Source organism: Clinocottus analis, unplaced genomic scaffold, assembly GCF_023055335.1.
Source record: "Clinocottus analis isolate CAN_PGR_092001 unplaced genomic scaffold, fCliAna1.0.p SCAF_23, whole genome shotgun sequence".
Lineage (NCBI taxonomy): Eukaryota > Metazoa > Chordata > Actinopteri > Perciformes > Cottidae > Clinocottus > Clinocottus analis.
The window spans coordinates 7,854,277-7,876,506 of record NW_027175965.1 but is presented as its reverse complement, the minus strand read 5'-3'; the positions used below and the strand labels follow the sequence as shown (position 1 = coordinate 7,876,506).

Genomic DNA, 22,230 nt, shown 5'->3' with positions numbered 1-22,230 from the left:
ATCTACCGCCATAAAATACATCTAATAAGTCTGAAGTTGCAATCCGGTTTCTGATCTCATCAACTCTTTGCAGGTAAACAACATTTTGACCTAATTCAAGAGACAGAGAAAAGACAAGGATCGTGTTAATGAATGCTCGACAGAGAATAATACCTTTTTTTTTTCAAATGAGCGTTAAGATCATGCACTAAAAAAGACTAACCTATATTTATATTTAAAAGGCAGACAAGCAGTTCTCTTCGTCGCCTCATCAAATTATTTATAGAGCATTAAGATAAAGATAAAGCAAAGAGGTTGAGATAGGATGCTTTTATTTATTTTTTTCTCCACACAATCCTCTTCATTTGTGTAACATTCCTTGTCTTTCAGAATGTTTAATACAATCTGTCCCCGCCCTCCAGCCTATCACTGATCACTGCCCCGCCCCAAACAATACATTTATACACACACACACACACACACACACACACACACACACACACACACACACACACACACACACACACACAGAGTTATTTCGGGACAACCAAACATATATATAAAAACAAAAAAAATTAAAATTGATATATATTTTTTTTAAGTTTGATTTTCAAAAAATGAACCAACTGAATTGTCTTCTCACCAAAAGTCACGTGTCATTTACCCCTATTTCTGACCCTTATAATATCCAAATGAGTTATTTTTTTTGCTTTAGATGCATATTCATTGTTTAAGACATATTAAATAAATATCATATCTACACTCCACTGACTCTGAGGCCATTGTAGTTGCAACTTCCGGCTCCGCTGCATTCATAGTCTCCTGTAAATGTGGGAATAAAAGTAATGAAAATGTCAATACCATAAAGTGCTGGTCCTTCCTCGCAGCCAGAATCGAGAGTTTTTGAGGGAAGAGTGACAGCTCTTTGTTGGTGAATAGAAATTGGTGGCGATGGTGAGAGAGTGAGAGAGAGAGAGAGAAAGAGAGAGAGAGAGAGACTTACAGAGTGAGAGGAGAGAGAGAGAGGGGGGTGGTGGTGGGGGCTCCTCCTACCAAATTATTCAGACTGGGCAGGCTTTGCTCTCTTCACAAATAGGACACGGTGCTCAAATCCAGGCAGTCCCAACCTGACCTCGAAGCACCAAGGAACCCCTGACTGGGAAACCGGGAGAGAGAGAGAGAGAGAGCGAGAGAGAAATTACCAAAAAAAGAAACAACAAAAACTTTGCGTCATTATTTTTTGGCGAGTGTTCACAGTATAGCCCCCCTCCTCTCCTCTCCTCCCTCCCCACCATTACCACACCGGTTTGTCGCGTCATTTGGACTATATATTTTTTTTCTGGAGGAGAGACATTGACGGGAAGAAGGGAGGAAAAAAAAGCTGGTGCACCACCACCACCACCACCACCACCACCTACCTCCTCCTGTCCCACCCATGTTGTATTTTTCCTTCTTCTTTTCTTCCAGTTTCCTTTTGCACTGCGGCGCGGAGCTGATCTGAAACTCAGGGGCTGTGTTGTTGTTGTTGTTGTTGTTGTTGTTTTTGTTGGGGGGGTGCCTCTCTCTAAGAGTCTCCGAGTCCATTTGGATGCGCTGAGAGAGCCGGGCGCTGCGCTGCAGTACTCAGTTTATGGAAGTTGTGGGCTGCAAGACAGAGGCAAGCAGTTGCACGTTGCGTCCAGGACCGGGAGCCATGCTTTTCCACGGGATCTCCGGGGATCACATCCAAGGGATCATGGAGGAGATGGAGAGAAGGTCGAAAACGGAGTCGCGCATGGCGAAGGGCATGCAGCTCAACGGGAGAGAGTCGGTAAGAGCCCGGTCGAGCCCGTGTTTTAATTCATGTGTTAACCTGCACGAGCGACCACCGTGGCACCGTTAACTGGCCAGGAAATGTACATTTGTTTTTTGGGGGTGAGTAGACGAGGATTTGTTCATACGTTGTGTTTAATAGTCGAACATTTTAAGTGTAATTCTTCATCCGAAATTATTTTTTTCTCAGTAAAAATCTTTTATTCAAATTGCAGCTTAATTATCTGCACAAAACTATTGCTAAAAAACATAAACTATCTGCAACTTTGCAAGTTTCTAAATATATGTGAAACATTACTCAAATAAAAAACTGTACCTCAGAATAGTAATATTTAGTTTTGTAGACAAATCTATAATTTTTTGACGAAAACATGCTGGAAAAATATAATTATAATTCTGAGTTGCATTCTTTTAACTGGAAAAAATACTACATTTATTAACACAGTTTAAATAAGCCTAAATTCAATACGTTAAATAAATCTTTCTCTCCAAAACGCTTGCAGTGAGTTTGTTGTTTGCTTAGATTTTAATGTCGACGTATGAGGAAGAGATTAAAGCAAATAATATTAAATCTCCTCGATACTCAGTCAATTTCAGAAACACAGTCGTTGCACTGATGTTGTCAATTCTCTCGTGTGTGCCTGAACACACCTTCATTTATAGATTAATGTATAAATGTATAAAAAATCGCTAAAAGGCCTGTTGTTAATGTTGTACATGATATATGTTGCATGAAGATTCCCTCAGCAAGTCTGTCCAGGGGAATAGTTGCATGATCCTCTCTCTCTCTCTCTCTCTCTCTCTCTCTCTCTCTCTCTCTCTCTCTCTCTCTCTCTCTCTGACCCAGACCATGCCTTCTATGAGCCCGGAGAAGCCTGCTCTGTGTGCCGGCTGTGGCGGCAAGATTTCGGATAGATACTACCTCCTGGCCGTGGACAAACAGTGGCACCTGCGGTGTCTCAAATGCTGTGAATGTAAACTCGCGCTGGAGTCGGAGCTAACGTGTTTTGCCAAGGATGGGAGTATCTATTGCAAGGACGATTACTACAGGTAAGAACAATTAAGGTTTCACATAGAAATGAACAGAACCGCGTAGGAAAAATATGAGTCCTCGCTCTCTGTCACGCACGCACGCGCGTGGACCCACCCAAAGCTGCTGGCTTTATAGGAAACTATATTTTTAACTCGTAAATGAACAAACAAATATTTTTTTGGGGGGAAATATATTGTAAAGCAACAGTATTTCACATGGATTCAATATGCTGCAGATGTTCATGTGGAATTATGTTGAGGTCATTTCTTTCAATTAGGCCTCATTCTTGTCTGAATAGGATCATAACGTCACAGGGGCCCTGCATGCTGTTAATGGGGATTAAGTTATGATATTACATTTTACTTTAATTCCTTTGTGCTTCAGATATAATAGTTTCCATGTCAATGGGTGTAATATCAACTGCTTTAGCTTGTATGAGTCAGCCCACCTGGAACAAAGGAGTACAGTATACTGTGTTTGTTCAAAAGTAACCTACCTTAGTGGCTGTTGTCAGCATGTAGCCCAGTGTAAAAGGCCTGCATATTGGAAATAGCAGTTAAAATGCTCTGATGGGTTAGCTATGTTATTTCATATTTCGTAATATAATTAACCATGCACAGACCTAAATGTTATTTACAATGCATTGTAATAGTATAACACACAAGAAAGAAACAATCCTGATATATGCAAAGGCTAAAAATGTGCTCGCTTTTGTATTATAGTTCTGCATTTTGCCTACCTGTAGAGTTTTGTTCCAAATGTTAGCTATGATGCCAAGAGGTTAGCAAAGGGTTCATCACAGTAGTTTTTTTTTGCTTATTCAAGAGAGCAAATATTCGTGGAATGAACATATTTTTACACCAATGTAAACGTGGCCTACATCCACCAGCCGTCACTCAGTTGTAGGCCAGATGTGGCTGTTTTGTCCCAGAATGTAAGCTCAGTCTTTAGGCCTGTTATGGTGTCGTTACACACTCCAGCTTTGTCGAACACAAAACAGACACACGCCTCTGTCCCCGAAAGGCACCACAGAAACCTCGTTAGCTTGTTGTAACGGTGCGTGTTACGTTTTCTGCTGCCGTCTTCGTGCTCGTCCATTCGGTCTCTATGAAGAGTCTTGACGATGTGTCTGTTCCAGAAGGTTCTCCGTGCAGAGGTGCGCGCGCTGCCACCTCGGGATATCGGCCTCGGAGATGGTGATGCGGGCGCGCGACTCCGTGTACCACCTGAGCTGCTTCACGTGCACCACTTGCAACAAGACGCTGACCACGGGCGACCACTTCGGCATGAAGGACAGCCTGGTGTACTGCCGGCTCCACTTCGAGACGCTGGTGCAGGGACCGGACTACCACCAGCAGCTCAACTTCGCCGAGCTGGCGGCCAAGGGCGGCGGCCTCACCCTGCCCTACTTCAACGGCACCGGGACGGCGCAGAAGGGAAGGCCGCGCAAGAGGAAGAGCCCGGCCATGGGGATAGATATACCTAGCTACAACTCCGGTGAGACCAACAGAGAGCAGGGCCTCACAGCCAGCCAGGGGGACACAAACAGGCACATATCACAACGTCACCGCATTTTAGCTTTGGTGCAAAAGCAGCTGTAGCCTTTAAATTGCCCTTTAGACCTTACTGTATGGACAGTGTTTTAAAACTTTTTTAAATTTTTTTTTAACAAACTGTAAGCTGCTTTTAGTGTAGGTTAAATCTAGAGTGTCCTCGGACATTGCCAGCCTGAAGATTCGTCTTATCAGTTTAATTTTAGTGTTTTAAAATGCGCCTGAATCAATTATTAAAGTTAGGTCAATACAAAAAAAAAACACACCCACAAATAAACAGCACTACATAAAGTGACTGCGCAATAAATACAATCAAGTTTACGCAGAAGACCTTCGCTTTTATTATATTTTTTCAGTCCAGACGGTTCCTGAACGCCTCATGTGTAACAGCCGTAGGTCTACCTTACATGTCTGAGATGAATACGTCGCTCCTGCAGGCGATGCTAATGGAGGTGAACTGTGCCTGTGTGTAACGGCGCCCGCAGCCGTGGGCTAATTGATCTGCAGCTTTCGGTCCACGCGTCTGTCAGGCACCGTGTTTTTTTGTGCTTTAAACTGTGGCGTGTGTTGCGCCCGGAATGATCGAAATTTGACCTCGCCGTCAACCTGCACATCGACTTTTATAATTAAGACTAATTTAGGTCAAAATAAATGTGCAGCATGGGTGTGAAGGGGGTCAATGTAGTTTGGGACTGTTGCGTACAAAACCACTGTGTTGCATGTATTTGCCCTTTTTGCTGGAGGACAGAAAAAAAGGATGAAGCTGAACATTGAGCTACTGTTAAATGTAGGTTTCATCTACAACCTTGCACTGAATCGCTGAATGTTATACCCCCCCTCTCCCCTCCCTGCAGCGTCCCCATTTTGTTGTCGCTTTCTGCGAATTAGTGCGCGGTTGAGAAAGTTTGTCATTGTGCGCCAAGTTCCCTCTGTTCTTGGTGAATGGGGAGGAATAAGGGTAATCTGCGCGTTAATTGTTCTTCGTTAATTGAAGGTGACGTTGGAATCCCTGGCCTCCCGTGCAGGCGGTCAGCACAGTTCTCAGGGGCCACAGCAGCGCCGCGCAGAGGGGGCCGCTGCAGCGAGGCCAGGGGCTCCAAACACAGCAGTGTGCAGTCAACGCTCCGCTTGAAAGGGCTTTGGGTTTGTTATTCACAAACACAACTCCAAGAGATTATGCAAATCCTAAAAGTTCTCATGCATGCTTTAATAGGAAGCACTGTAGTGGAGCACTGTGATTTATGGTCTTTAATGGCGAGATATACCTACAACACAGTGTTGAAATGCAATATGATTTAAAATATAATGCAGCCACAACAGGTACAAAAAATCCCACAAAAGAAAATCCCACTGAGAAAGACATGAAATACAGTAAAATATCCCTTTGAGCTTATTATTAAGCGCCAAAGACACTGTAAAGGTCCCAGTGGGAATATTATATTTTTCATTTGGGATATTAAAATAGAATAGAATAGACTGACGTAGAATATCATATTTTCTAATTTAAAAAGCTGCCTTGGCTTCTTTTAGCTCAAGTCGCATGTCTTGTTTCTTTTTTAGAAATGTCGTAATTATGCGACACATTTATGACTTTATAACATTCAAATCATCCCATAAATAAATCAACTTTTTTTTTAAGAGATAAATTAAATTAGGGAACAACTGTCTTCCAAAGTGCTATTTTTTCCTGTGTGCTTGTGCAGACCAGGAGGCTCACTTTCATGAGAAATGGGATGAGGTTTTGTGAGCGGTTTTGTTTCTACTTTAGCGAGCACATTGGTGCTTGTTTTCACCAGGGAAAGGTGTGTGTCTACTGAGTATTCCACGCTGCTCTGTGAAGTTTGGTCTTGTTTGGATATAGAGACCCCTAGTGGGTAATATCTAGTGAAACACAAGCCAGTGAAGGCTGGAAAAGAAGAACACAGATGTCAATGATTGTCTTATTGATGGTGCGTATAAGTGTCACCAGAAGACGTCTCGTATCACAAAAAGAAACATAATTCACGCCATGTTGCATATGATAAGATAAAACCACACGTTTAAAACATATATCTCACAGTCGTTAAAAAAAGGATTTGTAATTTAATTCAATCATTTTCTTTTTGAGGAAGTGTTGCACAACATCTTTATGATGAAATGTTGATGCAAGTCTTTTGATATTTCGTCACTGAGGAAAACAACTGGTCAGCATTTCGGTTACATTGAGACAAGAAAATCAACACAATCTTCTCCAATATTACTTTTGCACTTAACTAAGAGCCCAGCTCTAGTAAATACTATAGGTTCTATAAAAAAATATATCATCAATAATCAAGCGGTGAGAATTAATTGTACTTGTTATATATTTTGGTTGCAGTCATATAAATACAGTCATGCTAATTTATTTGGCATGTATTTATTTGGCATTTGAATTTTCTGTCACAACAGAATAATGCAATAATTGTGTTTGTAAAATAATAGTGAAATTAAGTGTTTAGCTATTTTTTCTTAACGCATAATACATGTTTCTGCAGCCCTATTTATCTACAAATGCATGTATTTAGTGGATCCATTTTTGCCTTTTTTCCATCTTTAAGTCTTTTACACACACAGTGCGAAGCTGTTGACAAATGAGGTCCATTAGTCCGATTAGTCTTTGTAAACACAAGCAGAAATAATTTAGCCCGGTCCCATTGTATGGTTAAAATACATAAAAAATGTAATAACAGATTATATAAAAATAAAAAACCCACGATAATCCCAATTTCCAAGGCGTTATAATTAATTTCAGTCTAGTCAGTTCAGAGAGTTCCTTGACTGTTATTAATTAATTGTTCTAAATATAGCACACTTTCATTATTGATCATGATGGCATGAGATGAATCTGTTCACTTATTAATACCTTAATCTACGCTAATATCCGTTTAACTGGGTCTTGTTTTGTCGCTGCAAAACTGGACCACCTCACAATATATTTTATTTCATTTTGAGCCTCAAAAGGAGTGCAACATGTGCAAATACCAGATGTACGCAGCTGCGTGATGGAGGGATTGCTTTCATTGCCAGTCAGTTGTCATTTCCTTGTCAATTGTTGAGCACAAATGAATTCAAACTTTCTAGAAAAGTTCTAATTTGTGTGAACATTTGCAGTCGTTTCCGAAGCGGACTCTGACCGAGCCCCCCCCGCGTTCTGCTCCCTGCCCTCTCAGGCTGTAACGAGAACGACACCGACCACATGGACCGGGACCAGCAGGCCTACGCTCCCTCGCAGAAGACCAAACGCATGCGGACCTCCTTCAAGCACCATCAGCTGCGGACAATGAAATCCTACTTTGCCATCAACCACAACCCCGATGCCAAGGACTTAAAGCAGCTGGCCCAGAAAACAGGCCTCACTAAGAGAGTTCTACAGGTAAGCACAACGCCATTCTCCTTACTGATCTGACCCGCCCATATCTGTGTGCATCTCACTCCTCCTCCATGTCCCTGTCATTTCACACCAATATTATCATCAAAGTCATCTTTTTTGATTTGGTTTGTTTGGTCGGCCCATTTAGTCATTAGATGTATATCCAGGGGTTTTTTTCTAACAGAAATCTTGTAGATTCTTAAATGTTTTTTTTTTTTTTTTTTTGGGAAAGAAAAAAGAAAAGTCGTTCATAAACGCAGAGAAAGTAAATGTAAAACTGTAGCTGATATGATTAATAATGAGTGCACATTTTTGTCTGTGGAAAAGAGGGTGTAATTCAACTCTCGCAGATACAAATTTAAAAGGACAGGATTATTGTTTAGATGTTTGCTCTCAAAAGGCACATTCTTGTATTCAGTGTTCAGGAGCTAAGTGGTTCATTGTTATCTGCCCCTGAAGCTCCAACTAATGTATGAAAGAGACCGTATAAAGATTTCTACACGTAAGGCGAGGGCAAGTTGATGCAGGAACAGCTGTGATATGTAAACCACTGTACAAATGATATGATACTTTTTCTTTTTTTTTTAAAAATTTAATCTTAAACACAAAAAAGTAAAAGCCACGTTGGGATTGGTTTGCAGGTTTGGTTCCAAAACGCAAGAGCCAAATTCAGAAGGAACGTTTTGCGACAGGAGAATGGAGGTGTTGATAAGGCTGATGGCACCTCACTCCCTGCACCCTCATCTGACAGTGGGGCCCTGACCCCCCCCTCCAGCACGGCCACACTAACAGACCTGACAAACCCCTCTATCACTGTAGTGACCTCCGTCACCTCTAGTTTGGACAGCCATGATTCGGGGAGCCCTTCACAAACTACCTTGACAAACCTTTTCTAACGAGCTATCTTTAGCGGACTGATTTTTTTTTTTTTATCTGATGTTATTTTATTATTATTTTATGTTTTTTTTTTGTTTTTTTTCTCCCCCTCGTCCTCAATTTACATTTTTTTTTTTTTAAGTGACACCTTTAAATCTACCAGAGACAGCTCCTTGGAACAGAAAGTGCTGTACTGTGTACACAAACAAGAACAACAAGAGCAAGAAACAGCAGCGACCACATTAAAAAAAAACACAAGGAAATCATTTTTAATGTGTAGCATTTGAAAACCACATGGCAGCCGTGTCTGTAGTTGACTTAAAGTATGCAGGGATTGATTTTTCGGACGGGACATTTTTGAAGCTGAAGTGAAAGAAAATTTTCATGGATCCCAACAATTCATCGGAAAAAAAAAAACTAAACATAAGCGTGTCTTGGAAAACTAGATCTTTACTTGATTTGACTTTATTTGTACATTTGTATTGAATTATAATAAAAAAAACAAGCCCTTCCTAATTTATGGTTAAACTAATATGAATATTTTGCCCTCGGAAAACCTGTATATGTATGCACTGTGTTCGCACTATCCAATTTAAAGATTTTATTTCTGTTTGAGGATAATTTGGGGGAATAGACTTGTAGAATGTTCTGTATATGGGTAACTCCAGAAAACAGGCTTTAATTATTTCCGAATGTTTCGGTCTTTAAGACCGAGTTGGATGGAATCAGACATCGAGATATCGGACAGAGCTCCATGTATAACGTCTAAATTACATCATAAGCGCCGAAACCATCTCTGCAGCTTAAAAGGCCGGTAGATGCTGACTCCACAAACCTTTTTTTTTTTTTGTCTTGATTCACAAATCTACTGTGATAAATTTGAAAGAAGCCAATCCCACAATCTGTACAGTGGTAACTGTTCAACATGTAACGCAGTGACATTGATAATTTAGAAAAATCAGCGGGAGAAATTTGCATCGGAGAACAGTTTTACGCAATCGATTGTTTTCATTACAGCACTTTTTCAGATTGGTTGGCCTCACAGATTAACCGTAGTCAAATGGATAAATCCTAGTAAACGCATCCATGGATCCACAGCTAAACTCAATTGCACAGTGACAATATACTGCCCAGTGAAAAGTGCATTATTGTTTTTATCATGTTGCTCAGGGTAACGATGTGATTTTTAAAAAGGGGAAAAGGGGTTAGCGGTGAGGAATTAAGCGCTCGCGACGTCGCAGACTAGATTTGTAGAGCCGACATGAACATTTCAAATGACCTCAGATAGGTGGAGTCGCAAGAGGCAGCCAGTGGGAAATCATTGTCCGTGTGTACTCCTTTTTGGCCATATTTATACTTTCATTTAATGACACTTGCCACTGAACAGACCAAAAACATGTTTCTTCTGGCTGAAAGATAGAGAGAGAAAAGAAAGACACGAGCAAATCTTCAATGGAGTTAATACATTTCATTGTGAGCGTCGCAATTTGTTCTATCGTAGAACAAAGTGGTACTCTAGATCTACTTCATGAAGTAGATGCCTAACTCAGTTCTACTATGTGCCTTATGCTATAACTTGGGAGAAAGTTTGTGAAATTCAGGATATATGTGTTCTTTGTTAACTGATTCACATCCTTTTGACGCCTCACTAGTTTTGTACTGTTTTGCATCTTATTTCCGAAGATCTTTTTATGGTGTATCCTGTTAAAAAAGGGGGCAGCGATGTCATAGAAAGCATTTGTGCACTCTTTCAGATATAGTTGGGTAATCCAAGAACCTTATATATTGATCTTCGTGTTAATAGTTGAGTACAGTAAGTGTTCTATCAAGATTGTCCATGTTTCCCTGTTTCTTGATAAAGATGGTGTATAGAAACTATTTCCCCTTAAATATTTATGGACCAAACGGTTGTTATATATCTTATTAAATTTGTGTGAATAAAAATACTTTGCTTTAAATGGGTTTTATTTTTCATTACACTTGCCATTTTTGTGTTCTATCTTGAATACGATTTTTTTTTTGTTTATCACATCAACAAACAAGAAAGCATTCAGTTATTAATGACCAGTTAAACGTCCTCATTTTTGCTTCCATTTTTTGATTTCTATTTCCTATTTTATGATGTTTATGGTTTTTAACGTAATGCCCCATGGATTTACATCTAAACCCTGCAGTCAAAAATATGAAATTGCTTTTTAATGCATGAACATGGCTTTAAATTTTAAATCAAAGGAATGCTACAAAGCGCATATTGATATACATATATATCTATATCCATACATAGTATATATATTTATGCATAACATATTGGTAAACCTAAAATGAAGTAAGAGTAAATGCAGACCCCGTAAAGCCAGGTTGCTCTGTAGTTAATATATTCTTACTCTATCGTTTCTTTCAGGGAGAACAAATCTTGGGGCATTACAGCCATACATCCCGACGTTTGAAAATTCCCTAAAGTATTAAGAGAAGGGGAAAACTTTGATGGGAATTCCTCACCATTGAAGACAAAGACAATATTAGGATAAGATGCTAGCATACTGAGAACAAATAAACGACCAACATTAAACCTGTATTAGTTGCAAATGTACAACTGATGATGTTTCCAACAAAAAGTGTGTCTTGAATGTTTGAATCCATCAACGGAGGAGACCTCACAATGTATGATATTCATGATATCAATGTGATAAAAAAAAAAAAAATCTGTATTGGAACAAAACTGATGATAAACTGTATTGTAACATAGTAAAAACAAAACTCGTAGAGAAGCCCAGGATGTGATTTAAAAGACGACAGCAGGCATCCGACATGACGACCATGTGAAACAGGGACGGTATGGATGTTATTGGTACACACACACACACACACACACTTTCTCCCACTGCCTTGCTCCTATATATAAGCACAATATATACACATACATGCTCAAAATATCTGTTCTCCAACACACACACACACACAAATGCACACACGCTGCTGCCCCCATACACCCCGCCCAAGAATCCGCTTGCTAAATAGAAGTTTTCTTTTGTCACAAGTGTCATTTCGTAAACACATGGCCTCCTTGAAACTCGGCAGCAGGATGCCCATCAAATATGATGAGTGTATGAAGAGGACTGCAGAGCTGGAGCTTTGCCATCTGGCTGTACCGAGGGAAGGAAGTGAAAAAACAAAGCAGATAAAGAAGAGATTCTCATTTTGCATGCGACTCATCATCTTGTTAACATTTTTCCTTGAGATGTATATTCTTTCCTTTGATTCATTGTATGATTCATTGTCAGCTGCATAATAAAGCATATGAAAATGACGTCCCTGAAGCCCATAGAGTACCTCACAGTATATACTGTATATACATATATATATAAAGTATAAAACAATCACCTATTCAAACAAAAAAGATTTAAAAGTATAGTCACACATTTGTAAATGTTTTCGTAATAAAGACTAAAAACAATGTAGCGACATTCTAATGGGACAGTTTGCTTTATAAATGTAAAAGATGGTCGAATACAAACTGAAATTGGCAAAACATGACCGCTTCAGTTAGTCTCGTTAGTATGAACGCTGCGTATGTAATGTAAAGAAGGTGTGGAGTGGAAAAAGAGGAGGAAAAAAAAGAGAGAAAGAAAGAAAGGAGGGGAGAAAAGACCGACGCCACATGGGGACCAGTAAACAGGCTGGTGTTGAATTCCAACAATGTGGGAAACAGCAAACACTTCAGTCAGTCCAAGAGGAAAACCTCAGTCGCCGGGGTGCCTGAGCGCTGTGGCAGCAGGGCTGTGTTCCCCGGGCCTGATGGGAGGACGGTGGGCGGGTTGACACCGCCGAGCTACAGGAAGCCGGGGCTGGAGCACAAACACAAACAAACACAGCGAGCCCAGCGAGTTTTGGAGCTGCGAGATAAAAAAAAAAAATTCTGGACAGCGTCACGGCCCCATGTTGACAAGAATTTCAGGGGTTTGCTGCTGGGCTGTTGGTGACTGGAAGGCATCCTATTGGTAACATTTGTGTGTGTGTGTGTGTGTGTGTGTGTGTGTGTGTGTAACCAATCCCTGATCCGCCATCATCCTCCCGATTGCTTCACCCTATTCCAGGTATGTGTTTTATTCTTACAAATATTCTAAATAATAGGAAGATTTTTTTTTTTTAAAACACGATTTTCCCTCGTGACACTTTATTTTATTTAAGCATTGCCACGCGACATGTATCTTTGATGTATTAATTTATACTAAAACCTTAAAAATCCATCGTGAGACATCTAATTTCAACCTCCAACCCTTCATGTGTATTGATCTCAGTGTTAAAAGATGAATACAATGCTGTGTGTGTGTGTGTGTGTGTGTGTGTGTGTGTGTGTGTGTGTGCAGAGACCTCATCAGGTAAGAAAGGAGGGCTGCTGCCAACCCACATCCTCCTCCACCTCTCTTGTCTCCTCCCCCTGAATAAATGACAGCCTCCGTGTACTATGACTGTACAAAAACAATGCTGACAGTGCAATATGTTTTCTGTCATACGAGCAGTTTGTTCATGCGGTGTGTGTGTGTGTGTGTGTGTGTGTGACGTGTGTGTGTGACACTTAAACAATAAAGAAAAGGAAGTGAAACGCTCCATCATTCAAGCTCAAACACCTGAGCAGAAACTACAAATACACACCGTTGCATTTCAGCAGGTTTTTTTGTGTGTAATTCACAGACAGACGGTTTAAAAAACACACAAACCTTCGACAAAATTTCAACATATCAACAAAGACAAATTAAATAAAGTTATAAAAGGGGTTGGCAGTTTATCGGGGTCAGATTTTACAAAGCTGCTCAAACTTGTGACATTTTCAACAGAGGCCTGCCTATTGGGTTTGCTCTAAATGGAAAAATGTGTTACGTAATAGGTCAAATAAGAAACCGACGATAAGGACAAGCGCTTTACTCGCACAAAAAAAATATCAGGGGAAGTCTCCAGTGCCATATTATATTTATATCAGATCTGGTCTCCAACATTTTGTAAATATTAAAGCTTTTCTCTCATTGTGTAAGAGGTTGTGGGCTGTGAAATGAATCCGGGTTTGTTTCCAGGAAAAGCTGTTCTCACTGTGGCGACAACCGTAATGCACATTACTGTTTTGCAGCTATATGGAGAATGAGACACACACACACACACACAAACACACACACACACACACACACACGCACGGTCCTATTACCACACATTATACACACACAATGACAGGCGACAGGGTCATGACAAAATACGGGATGATCACTGAGGCAGAGGCCACACCTGCAGTTTACATGTTGCTCTGATAGCGTTGTTATATTGTCACTGCTTGTGTGTGTGTGTCTGTCTGTGTGTGTGTGTGATATTCTGCCAGTTCCACCTCAGTTCCTTGCTCTCATTGCGAGGCGCCTATTTAACCTCACCTCACACACACCAACCATCCTGCTAACACAAACACACACCGGCACTGGGGCAACACACAAACACCGACACACATGGGCAGATGTCAGAGGGGTGACGATGTGAATGAGACACAGCAAAACTGCAATGTGTGTGTGTGTGTGTGTGCTGTATATGTATGTGTGTGTGTGTGTGTGTGTGTGTGTGTGTGTGTGTGTGTTTGTGTGTAAGACTGAGGCCTGCCCCGCTGGTTGAAGCAGAGCAGGTGGAGAAATCCTCAGTGCTGGGTGTTTGCCAAGAGAAGGAATACACTAACATATGCACACACCACACATACTAAAACACAACACAGACACGCAAAAAAAACGGCGATTGGAAAACAGATTTTAGGCAGAAATAATATGCCAGTTTTGTCCTTCACATTATCAGAGTATCTCTCCAGTGCCTCATTTGCGCAGTGCTCTCCACACGCCACAAATCCTGTACTTCTTTGTTGTGCTGTTATTCTATATTTACAGGTATTTGTTATGTGACGGCTCACATCTAGACAACCTTGAAAAAAATGCTGCGATCAAGGCCGATGACTACAATTTGCGATTGCACTTTGAAGACAAAACAACATTAATTAGCGTTTAAAATGGAAATGCGGGCTGCGCCTCCACGTTCGCCTCAGTATATGAAGCGAGACACAACATTTCATACATATTTCCATTTGTGGGCCCTTTCTCTTTCCCTCTGATAGCTGTGCTCTGTGAGGTACATCAACAGGAAGCTCATCCACGCTGATACGGCGTGCTTCAGTGTGTGACAGGTCATCTTTGTACCGGTGGAGTGTAACCTCTCAGTTCTTGTTAAACCTTCAGGATGCACACAGCTTCTCTCCCCTCCATCTGCTGGTCTCTATGAAGTCTGCACCGGATCACAGGAGCTTTGACTGCAGCTTCTGTCTCTACCACGTTGCAGTCGTACCTAACCCCTGAGCCAGATCAACAACACAAGGGGAAATAAAAAAGACATGAGTGAAAACATCAACATTTCTTCTCTTTAAATGTCTAAAATATGCTTGCAGCCCCTGGGTGCAAAATGTCTGCATATTAAGCAATGAAAAAAACAGGGAGAACTGCACGGAAATGTGTATGTTGAAGAAAACAAAAACTTGTGTGCATGCATGTGTTGTAAGATAGAGCTATACCTGGTGGTTTAAAGCACTCTGTTTTTCAAATTATCTGATATTTTTGGACTTTTTTCTGCATTAACAAAGATCGATTTGGGCCTAAAGTCCCTCTAGATGTTCTCTCTCACGGCTTTAATATTCATAAGCGGCCACGTTCTCGTAAACTCAACTCAAATGTCACCGGATTACATTTATAGGCAGTTTTGTTCTGAAAAAAAGAAATGCCCAAAATATGAGCACGAATTTGTTCTCACACATCAGAGTTAAATGTCACGTTTACAGTAAAATGTCTATAAAGCGTTTCTATAAATCCAATGATTCAACCTTCCTCATTTCCCCCTGGAGGGAGAACCTTTTCCATCCTGGTTACCTGCAAGCGACACCAGAAAGTTTGAAGGGGAAGAGAGTGAAACAGATGACAATACTCTCTTCATGCTAAAAAAAAATATCCCTGAATCAAAAAGGAAATTCTCTCTGTTAAATAAACAATATCAGCAAAAAGAACACAAAAAGTTTTCTATTGGTTTAAAGCACCAGATCAGTGCAGAGAGACACTTTTAGAACAATGGAAATTCAACACGATTATTAAACAGTTTTCTACCAAACAGACGTAGAGGCATGCGTGTTGAACTAGAGGATCTCTGGGTGCAGCTCCCCTCGCAGACTGATGCATTACTTTTCATCCATCCATCTAATTATTCCCTCAGAAACCTGAAATTTGAAGATACAAAAGACCGTCCCTATCTGTCACTGAGCGCCATTGATCTTATTGAAAGAAAATGTGGGTGTAGAGGAAACCCAATATAACTCATGCCATTAAATTCCACACAGCATTATTCACATACAGAATTGACAGATTTCTGTGAGACGTTTCTTTTAATCTTCAACTGTTGTTGAAGAAAAAGGGGGAAAAATCCTACACTCCAGGCATCTCTCCCTTTTCCATATTTGCAGTGAGGTTAACAAAAAAGGCTATTGAAGTATAGCAGAAAAAACACAACCCCACCTAACTTGTTGATTATTAACAATGGGGATGGGAAGGAGACAGATGTGTTTCCTGTGTATCAGCGGTGTTTGAATTGTCAGTCTGAAATCAGCGATGAAACTTTTATCAAAGCAAAGTAAGCTGATCAGTTCCAGATGCTCTCGCTGTCCATGCGAGTCAATCTGCGATACCATTTTTGTCAATAAATTCTCATGATATTCCCGAGGGGCAGGCTGCGTCTGTGCCATGGGATTTCTGTCGGTATGCATGTGTGTAATGATAGCAGACTTAGCACAGTTTGCAGGAGGATGTATTCAGCATTGGCTGCCTCTGTCTCTCTCTCTGGCTTGCATTCACACACACACTCACACACACTCACACACGTCCTTTTCTAAACAAAGTCAGAGTAACTAATCTCATAGCTTTCTTTCAACTTGAGAATGTTTCACCCTCAAAGGTTGAACTTAATTAAGGAGGCATATGTAAATGGAGAAACGGTGCTCATTTCCATTACATGCACCTCTTTCAAGACGGACATTTTGTACTTTTTTCTCCACTACATTTGTCTGACAGCTGTCACCGTTACTTTGAAGATCTAGATTTTACACACAAAAACGTATGGTCAGTTTATTGAATATAGACGCTGTTTAATAGATTAGCTGAACATTACCTAATATTACATGAAGTAGTTTGAATTTGTTTAGTAATGTTTTTTCAGTGACATCGGAGCTAACTACATTTACTGATGAAGATTGTGAGACACGGTTCAAAGGTCAATTAAAAAAATGGATCCTATTTGTCATTGCCAAATTGTCAAATGATCATGGTCAAGAATATACTTTCACTATTAAGTATATAAAGTACTTAAAATAGGCATAATGTCTGTCTAAATTATATATATATATATATATATATATATATATATATATATATATATATATATATATATATATATATACTTTATTCATCCCCAAGGGGAAATTAGTTTGACACAGTATCAAGACACAAAAATAACAGGAATGAAAGATGCAAACAAAACTTAACATATACAACAAAACGTAATATATACGACAAAACAGCAGAGTGTATAATAAAGAAAGTGCAAAAATGCAAACTATATGTGTATATGAAGTGCATACAAGTATGTACAGTGAGTAACAAACAACACAAGCAGTGCAAGGGCAATTGACGTTGATTAATTTACGGAGGATCTGGCCAGAGGTGACTTATTGTAAAGTCTTGTAGTAGTGGGCAGGAATGTTAATTTTTCTCCAGGTCTTTAAATTGATGCTTGCACATTCATTCCTCACGTGTATTTGCAACACTAATCGTCCCTAATTGCTGCTTTTTTGTCACTACATTGTATATGTGAAGGGCCTGTGTCCAAATGTGAGTTTCCTCTGAATGCCAGCAGGCTAAGGGGCCTTAATATTGAGCTCTCTCGCTCACTATCATATCCCATCTCTCAATAAACACCACGGAAACTTTTCCATGTACGTTTTAATGAGAAGAAAGGAGCGGGTGCTGGCTCGAGTTGGAGTTTCTCTGCTGGATCTCGCGGTATTTGACAGCTTCCCTCCACTCTTTGACATTTGCCCCTCCCCTGCGCTCCGGGGAATGCTGGGTTGTTTACATTACTGGCACACGGGTCAGGAGTGTGGCGGCGAGAGGGGCCTAGTGCAGACACGGTCTGAAAACACGTATACACATCTCGACTGGCTCTCCGGCACACACGGGCTCTCTCTCTCTCTCCCTCCCTCTCTTTCTCTCTCCGTTAAAAAAAAACTTTTTTTTTTTTTTTTTTTTTTTTGCACCGGGTTTCATACGGTGCCACGCAAGAAGAGAGGCCCCGCCGAGTCCACTTGTAGGAGCGACCTTGATTAGAAAAGAGAGAGTCAACACAAAAGACAACCACCATACACCATTAGGAGAAGCTTCCAACGTGAAGGAGGAATAGCTTAGCAACGGAGTCCCACTTCCTGGTAAGAACTGAGACACCGTTAGCTGACAGTGAGCTCATTGTTACTAACATGACGTTGGACGACCAGCGAACCTAACTTAATATAAACTGTTGATGTGACAAACACTTTTTATTTTAGCTCGGGTTGGGCTGGACAGTCTCGCTAAACTGGCTCGGTGTCACCGTTTCTGTTGTTTCTTCTTGACACTCACTTGAAAAAAAGTTTCTACGAAGTTCGCTAGCTAGCTTAGCCTGTTAGCCGCACTGCTAACTTTCGTTACCTTGCAATGACGTCGCTGCCATTTAGAGTTAACGACAGTGTAGCGACTTTATTTCCGGACAACTTTCTCCTAACTCGACTAACTGCTAGCTGTAAAGCCATGTAGTTAAGCCTGTGACTGTAGTCATGCACTAATGCCATGCTACAGTGTTGTTATAGTGCACTTAGGCTTGCATGCTTGCTTCCTTATATGGCCTTTCTTCTGCAATTATAAGTTTTATTCTTAAAGAGGGGACGACGTTTCTGTGACACTTTGAAACATGTCTGTATTGTGTTGTTACACGCCTGCTGGGTTATGTTTATTTCTAATCTATCTCTCTATATCTCTGCAACAGCAAGTATCCATGCAGTGCTTCAAGCTTACTGTACAATGGATTGCAGAAAAGTTATGTATTGAAATGGAGTAACATACTAGCATGCAAATTGAGTCAACAGATGGCACTAAGCTGTTAAATTCTAAATATACAGTCCCATAAGTTGCTGTTCAGCTACTTGATCTTTTAGAGAAAGTAACAGTTTAAAAGCCAATGAGCTTATTACGTTATCATTATTTTGTGTGCTTCTGTATTGTAAAGTGAACCTTACATCTACAAACTACAGAAGTTTCAGACTACAAGAATTCACCTTATTTTCCCATGTAGTACAACTAGTGAGGGTTTTATTCCTCACTCGGATGAAGCAAAGTTGAGCTTGATTATTGCACCTTGATTTACTATTTTAATAGGAAAGTTTGATGGCCATTAAAAGCCATAAACTGTTAAATTGGTTGTAGGTTAAACCGCTGCATGACAGTTTCACCTGGCGATGAGAGGGAAGTCAGTGACTTTAACTTTGATTTTGTTGCTTGACGGTTGACTAGTTGGACTGTGTGTCACTATCACATCGTGTAACTTTATACCTCTTGTAAATTTTGCAGGGTATTCAAGTGATTAGTTTGTGCGACAACTTAATCTTCAAGCAGACTTCAAGACATGCTGGAAGTTGTGAGGCTTGCAGATTTATGTGGGATTAGGGGCTTATGTTTGACACATTAGCCTGATACCGATCAATTATAAGATTATCAGTAGTTTAGCTTTTAAAATGATCCTCCAAACACATGTATGTAGTCCATGTGTTTGGAGGATCCTGTGATTGGTTTGTTTCCTCTTACACAAACAAATAGCACCAGAGTCGGCTTGGAAGCAGACCAAGACACACACATTTTCCAACAAATCAGTTGTTTGGTCTGGAACGCGTTTTCCTTGCCTGCTTTCACACCATGGTAACTCAAGGTGTGAAAGCAAAGCCGCTTTCAGTGGAAATTGTGGCTATTGAGTACAGATTAAGTGTATTGTATTCTTCTTTCCCATCGCTGCATGGAAAATACCTAAGTGCTGCTTCCAACTGTCTTTTTTACACTGTTAAACGCCATACGAGTTACAGCCTGGAAGACGGTGTTTATTTGAAAGAGAACTACTGGTAACTTGTGGGGAGATGGTTTATTTGATAAATCAAGGAGCATTTTTTGGGAAAAAACCTTTCGTGTGTGACTCACTGCTTTTTTTGTGAGTCATAATGGTTATTGCAAAAGCTTTGGACCTGAGTTGCTCATCTATCATAATAATAATAATATGCATTTTATAAATGAACCTTTAAAAAAAAGAAGGAAATAATAAGGAAATTCAACCCAGTCGCACCACAAACAAGCAAGACAAAATAAACCTCACCTCTCCGAGGCCTAAACTGTTTTGGGGTTACACATAGGGTGAAAACAGTATGTAATGCCATGTTGTTGTCGCTGCTTATCACAGCCAAATATTCAAGGCGTCATACCATCACATTTGGCTACGCTGTAGAGAGATGACTCAGACAAGAGTTAGTGGGAACTGACATACCTTGTTGACCCAATTATTACTCACTTCTCTGTTGCCACATTCGATCATCGTCAAAGACAACAGGCTTGAGTCTGCCAGCGTCATCAGGTGATGGAGAGATGAACACCGGCTGGCTCTGTGAAGTTGACTATCAAGGAACGTGTCATGAACCGGATGATCAGCAAATGGCTGCCAAATGTTTGCATCAGACTCTGTGGTGAGGGACTTCTGCCAGTATATCCCGCTTTGAAATTTAGCTGATGAGAGGTGGATTACTTTTGACAGTTTCTGGCAAAACTGAACTATTTTTGCCTTTTTTTGCATTGGTTGTATTTAACAAAGGTAATAAGACTAGAACGTGTTGCGATGATCAATAATGTTTAGCCTGATTTAAATCACAGAAAGGGGATTTTTTTTCATAAAAAAACTTTTTCTCATGCTATTTTATTGTATTAATGGAAGAAGCACTGATTATGTGCCATTATCAATACATTAGCTTTCTCAGAAGGGTTAGCGTTACAGATGTACTATATATTTTTTAAGCCCCGATTTAGCTTGGGTTCACATGCATATTGGCTGCCTAGGCCACTATAAACAGCTAAACTTTAGTTTTTACTATGATGACATCCAGAGTGAGACCTGAAATGCCATTCATTGGTGTGGAGAAATCTGCTGCACCCAAAGCAGTGATTTAGCACAGTGGAATTTACTAAATCGCTCCATCCAGTGAGAGTTTCCTGTTTTAGCCCTGGAGCTGGCCCCGCCGCTGGATTAAAGATCAGATGAGACATTTGTCATCTGACCACTTTAACAGTCATCTTGCCTTTGGGTTTCATAAAAGAACAAAAAATGTTAGTTATGTTTTTTTCTCTTTCCAAAGCATATTTGAAGGAAGATGCTTCCTAAGGCCATTTTTTGAGCTACATTAAACACTGTCTTTTGCATGATGTCAAAGACCTTGGCCAAGCATTTGTACAGAAATGATGCTGGCAAAGGTAGCAGATCACTGCTTAGGATATAGGCTCGTTTGGTTTACTTTCTTTGTGATTAGTTGTTGCATTACAAAATGATAAAAAGCAGGAAAATACAAGCTACCTTCCCAGAAGGATTTAGATTTGAGTCTCAGTTTGGTTAGAGTTTAGCGTGAGGTCTTTGGCAATAATAGTGGGCTGTCTAAGCAGCTCCTTATTCCCCCTCAAACAGCCAGTCAATAATTTTCATATCCATCTCTCTTCTCTCTTATGAAGGGTCACTGATGTTTCAAGCATTCACATATCCTTGGAGGATGCCTCGCGGCTCTCTGCGTCACGTGGAAGTTCTCAATTTCTCCGTGGCATTGATGCCTTTTCTCAATGGGCTCTGGGGTGCTCAGGGGGAAACAGACTGCAAAGATATGCAAACTCAAAAATTACTGACCCAGGACCCCGTTTAAAGTTTATGAAACGCTTACAGTGCCCTTTGGTCAGCTTATGCCAAGACCACACAATGTCAGCGGGTTTCTTTTTTAAACTACAAAGGGTGTTGTAAAAAGCTTTATTTATTTATTTTTTCACTATTGTGCTCTGAAATCTTTCTCTAAATGAAACAACTCTATTTATTTGGAATACAATTATGAACCTATTAGATTATTAAAAGCAATACCATAGAAGGCATTTTTTTCTCTCATACAGAAGAGCCTCTGAGCAAGGAAAAAAAGATTAAATATTAACTTGCCTTTCAAAAGTGCATACAGGAGAGGTTTCTAAATTTCAATAATTTTGATGTATTGACAGAAATAGCATGCCGTTAGCTTTTTGCATTATTTAGCAGCACTGACTTGACTGAAATAGCTGTGTAATGCAGCTGTTATAGTTATTTGTTACACTGATTCTTTTTATTTTTGCACCTTTTTAGTCAGGCTATTTGTGGCATGACTGCTCATGCCTTAGCATTGTGGTGTATTATAC

General features: G+C 40.2%; 2 protein-coding genes across 5 annotated transcripts in view; both read left to right on the top strand.

The window, feature by feature from the left end:
- Positions 1–1,021: 1,021 nt before the first annotated feature.
- lhx9 (LIM homeobox 9) lies at positions 1,022–11,960 on the top strand. Of its 3 annotated transcripts, none has more exons than XM_068589873.1 (5): positions 1,022–1,789; positions 2,639–2,841; positions 3,963–4,321; positions 7,566–7,768; positions 11,043–11,960. In XM_068589873.1, the coding sequence occupies exons 1-5, from the start codon at positions 1,610–1,612 to the stop codon at positions 11,097–11,099; spliced, it is 1,002 nt and encodes a 333-aa protein (XP_068445974.1). In that variant the 5' UTR covers positions 1,022–1,609; the 3' UTR covers positions 11,100–11,960. The 3 variants fall into 3 exon arrangements, with proteins under 3 accessions (XP_068445974.1, XP_068445973.1, XP_068445972.1); XM_068589872.1 differs by lacking the exon at positions 11,043–11,960 and adding an exon at positions 8,407–11,036 and having other exon boundaries at positions 3,966–4,321; XM_068589871.1 differs by lacking the exon at positions 11,043–11,960 and adding an exon at positions 8,407–11,036.
- A 5,890-nt stretch (positions 11,961–17,850) lies between these two features.
- nek7 (NIMA-related kinase 7) overlaps positions 17,851–22,230 on the top strand; it is a 53,608-nt gene continuing 49,228 nt past the window's right edge. For both annotated transcript variants that reach the window (XM_068589624.1, XM_068589625.1), the window contains exon 1: positions 17,851–18,173. The gene's annotated coding sequence lies outside the window, so the exon portion shown is untranslated. The remainder of the gene's footprint in view (positions 18,174–22,230) is intronic.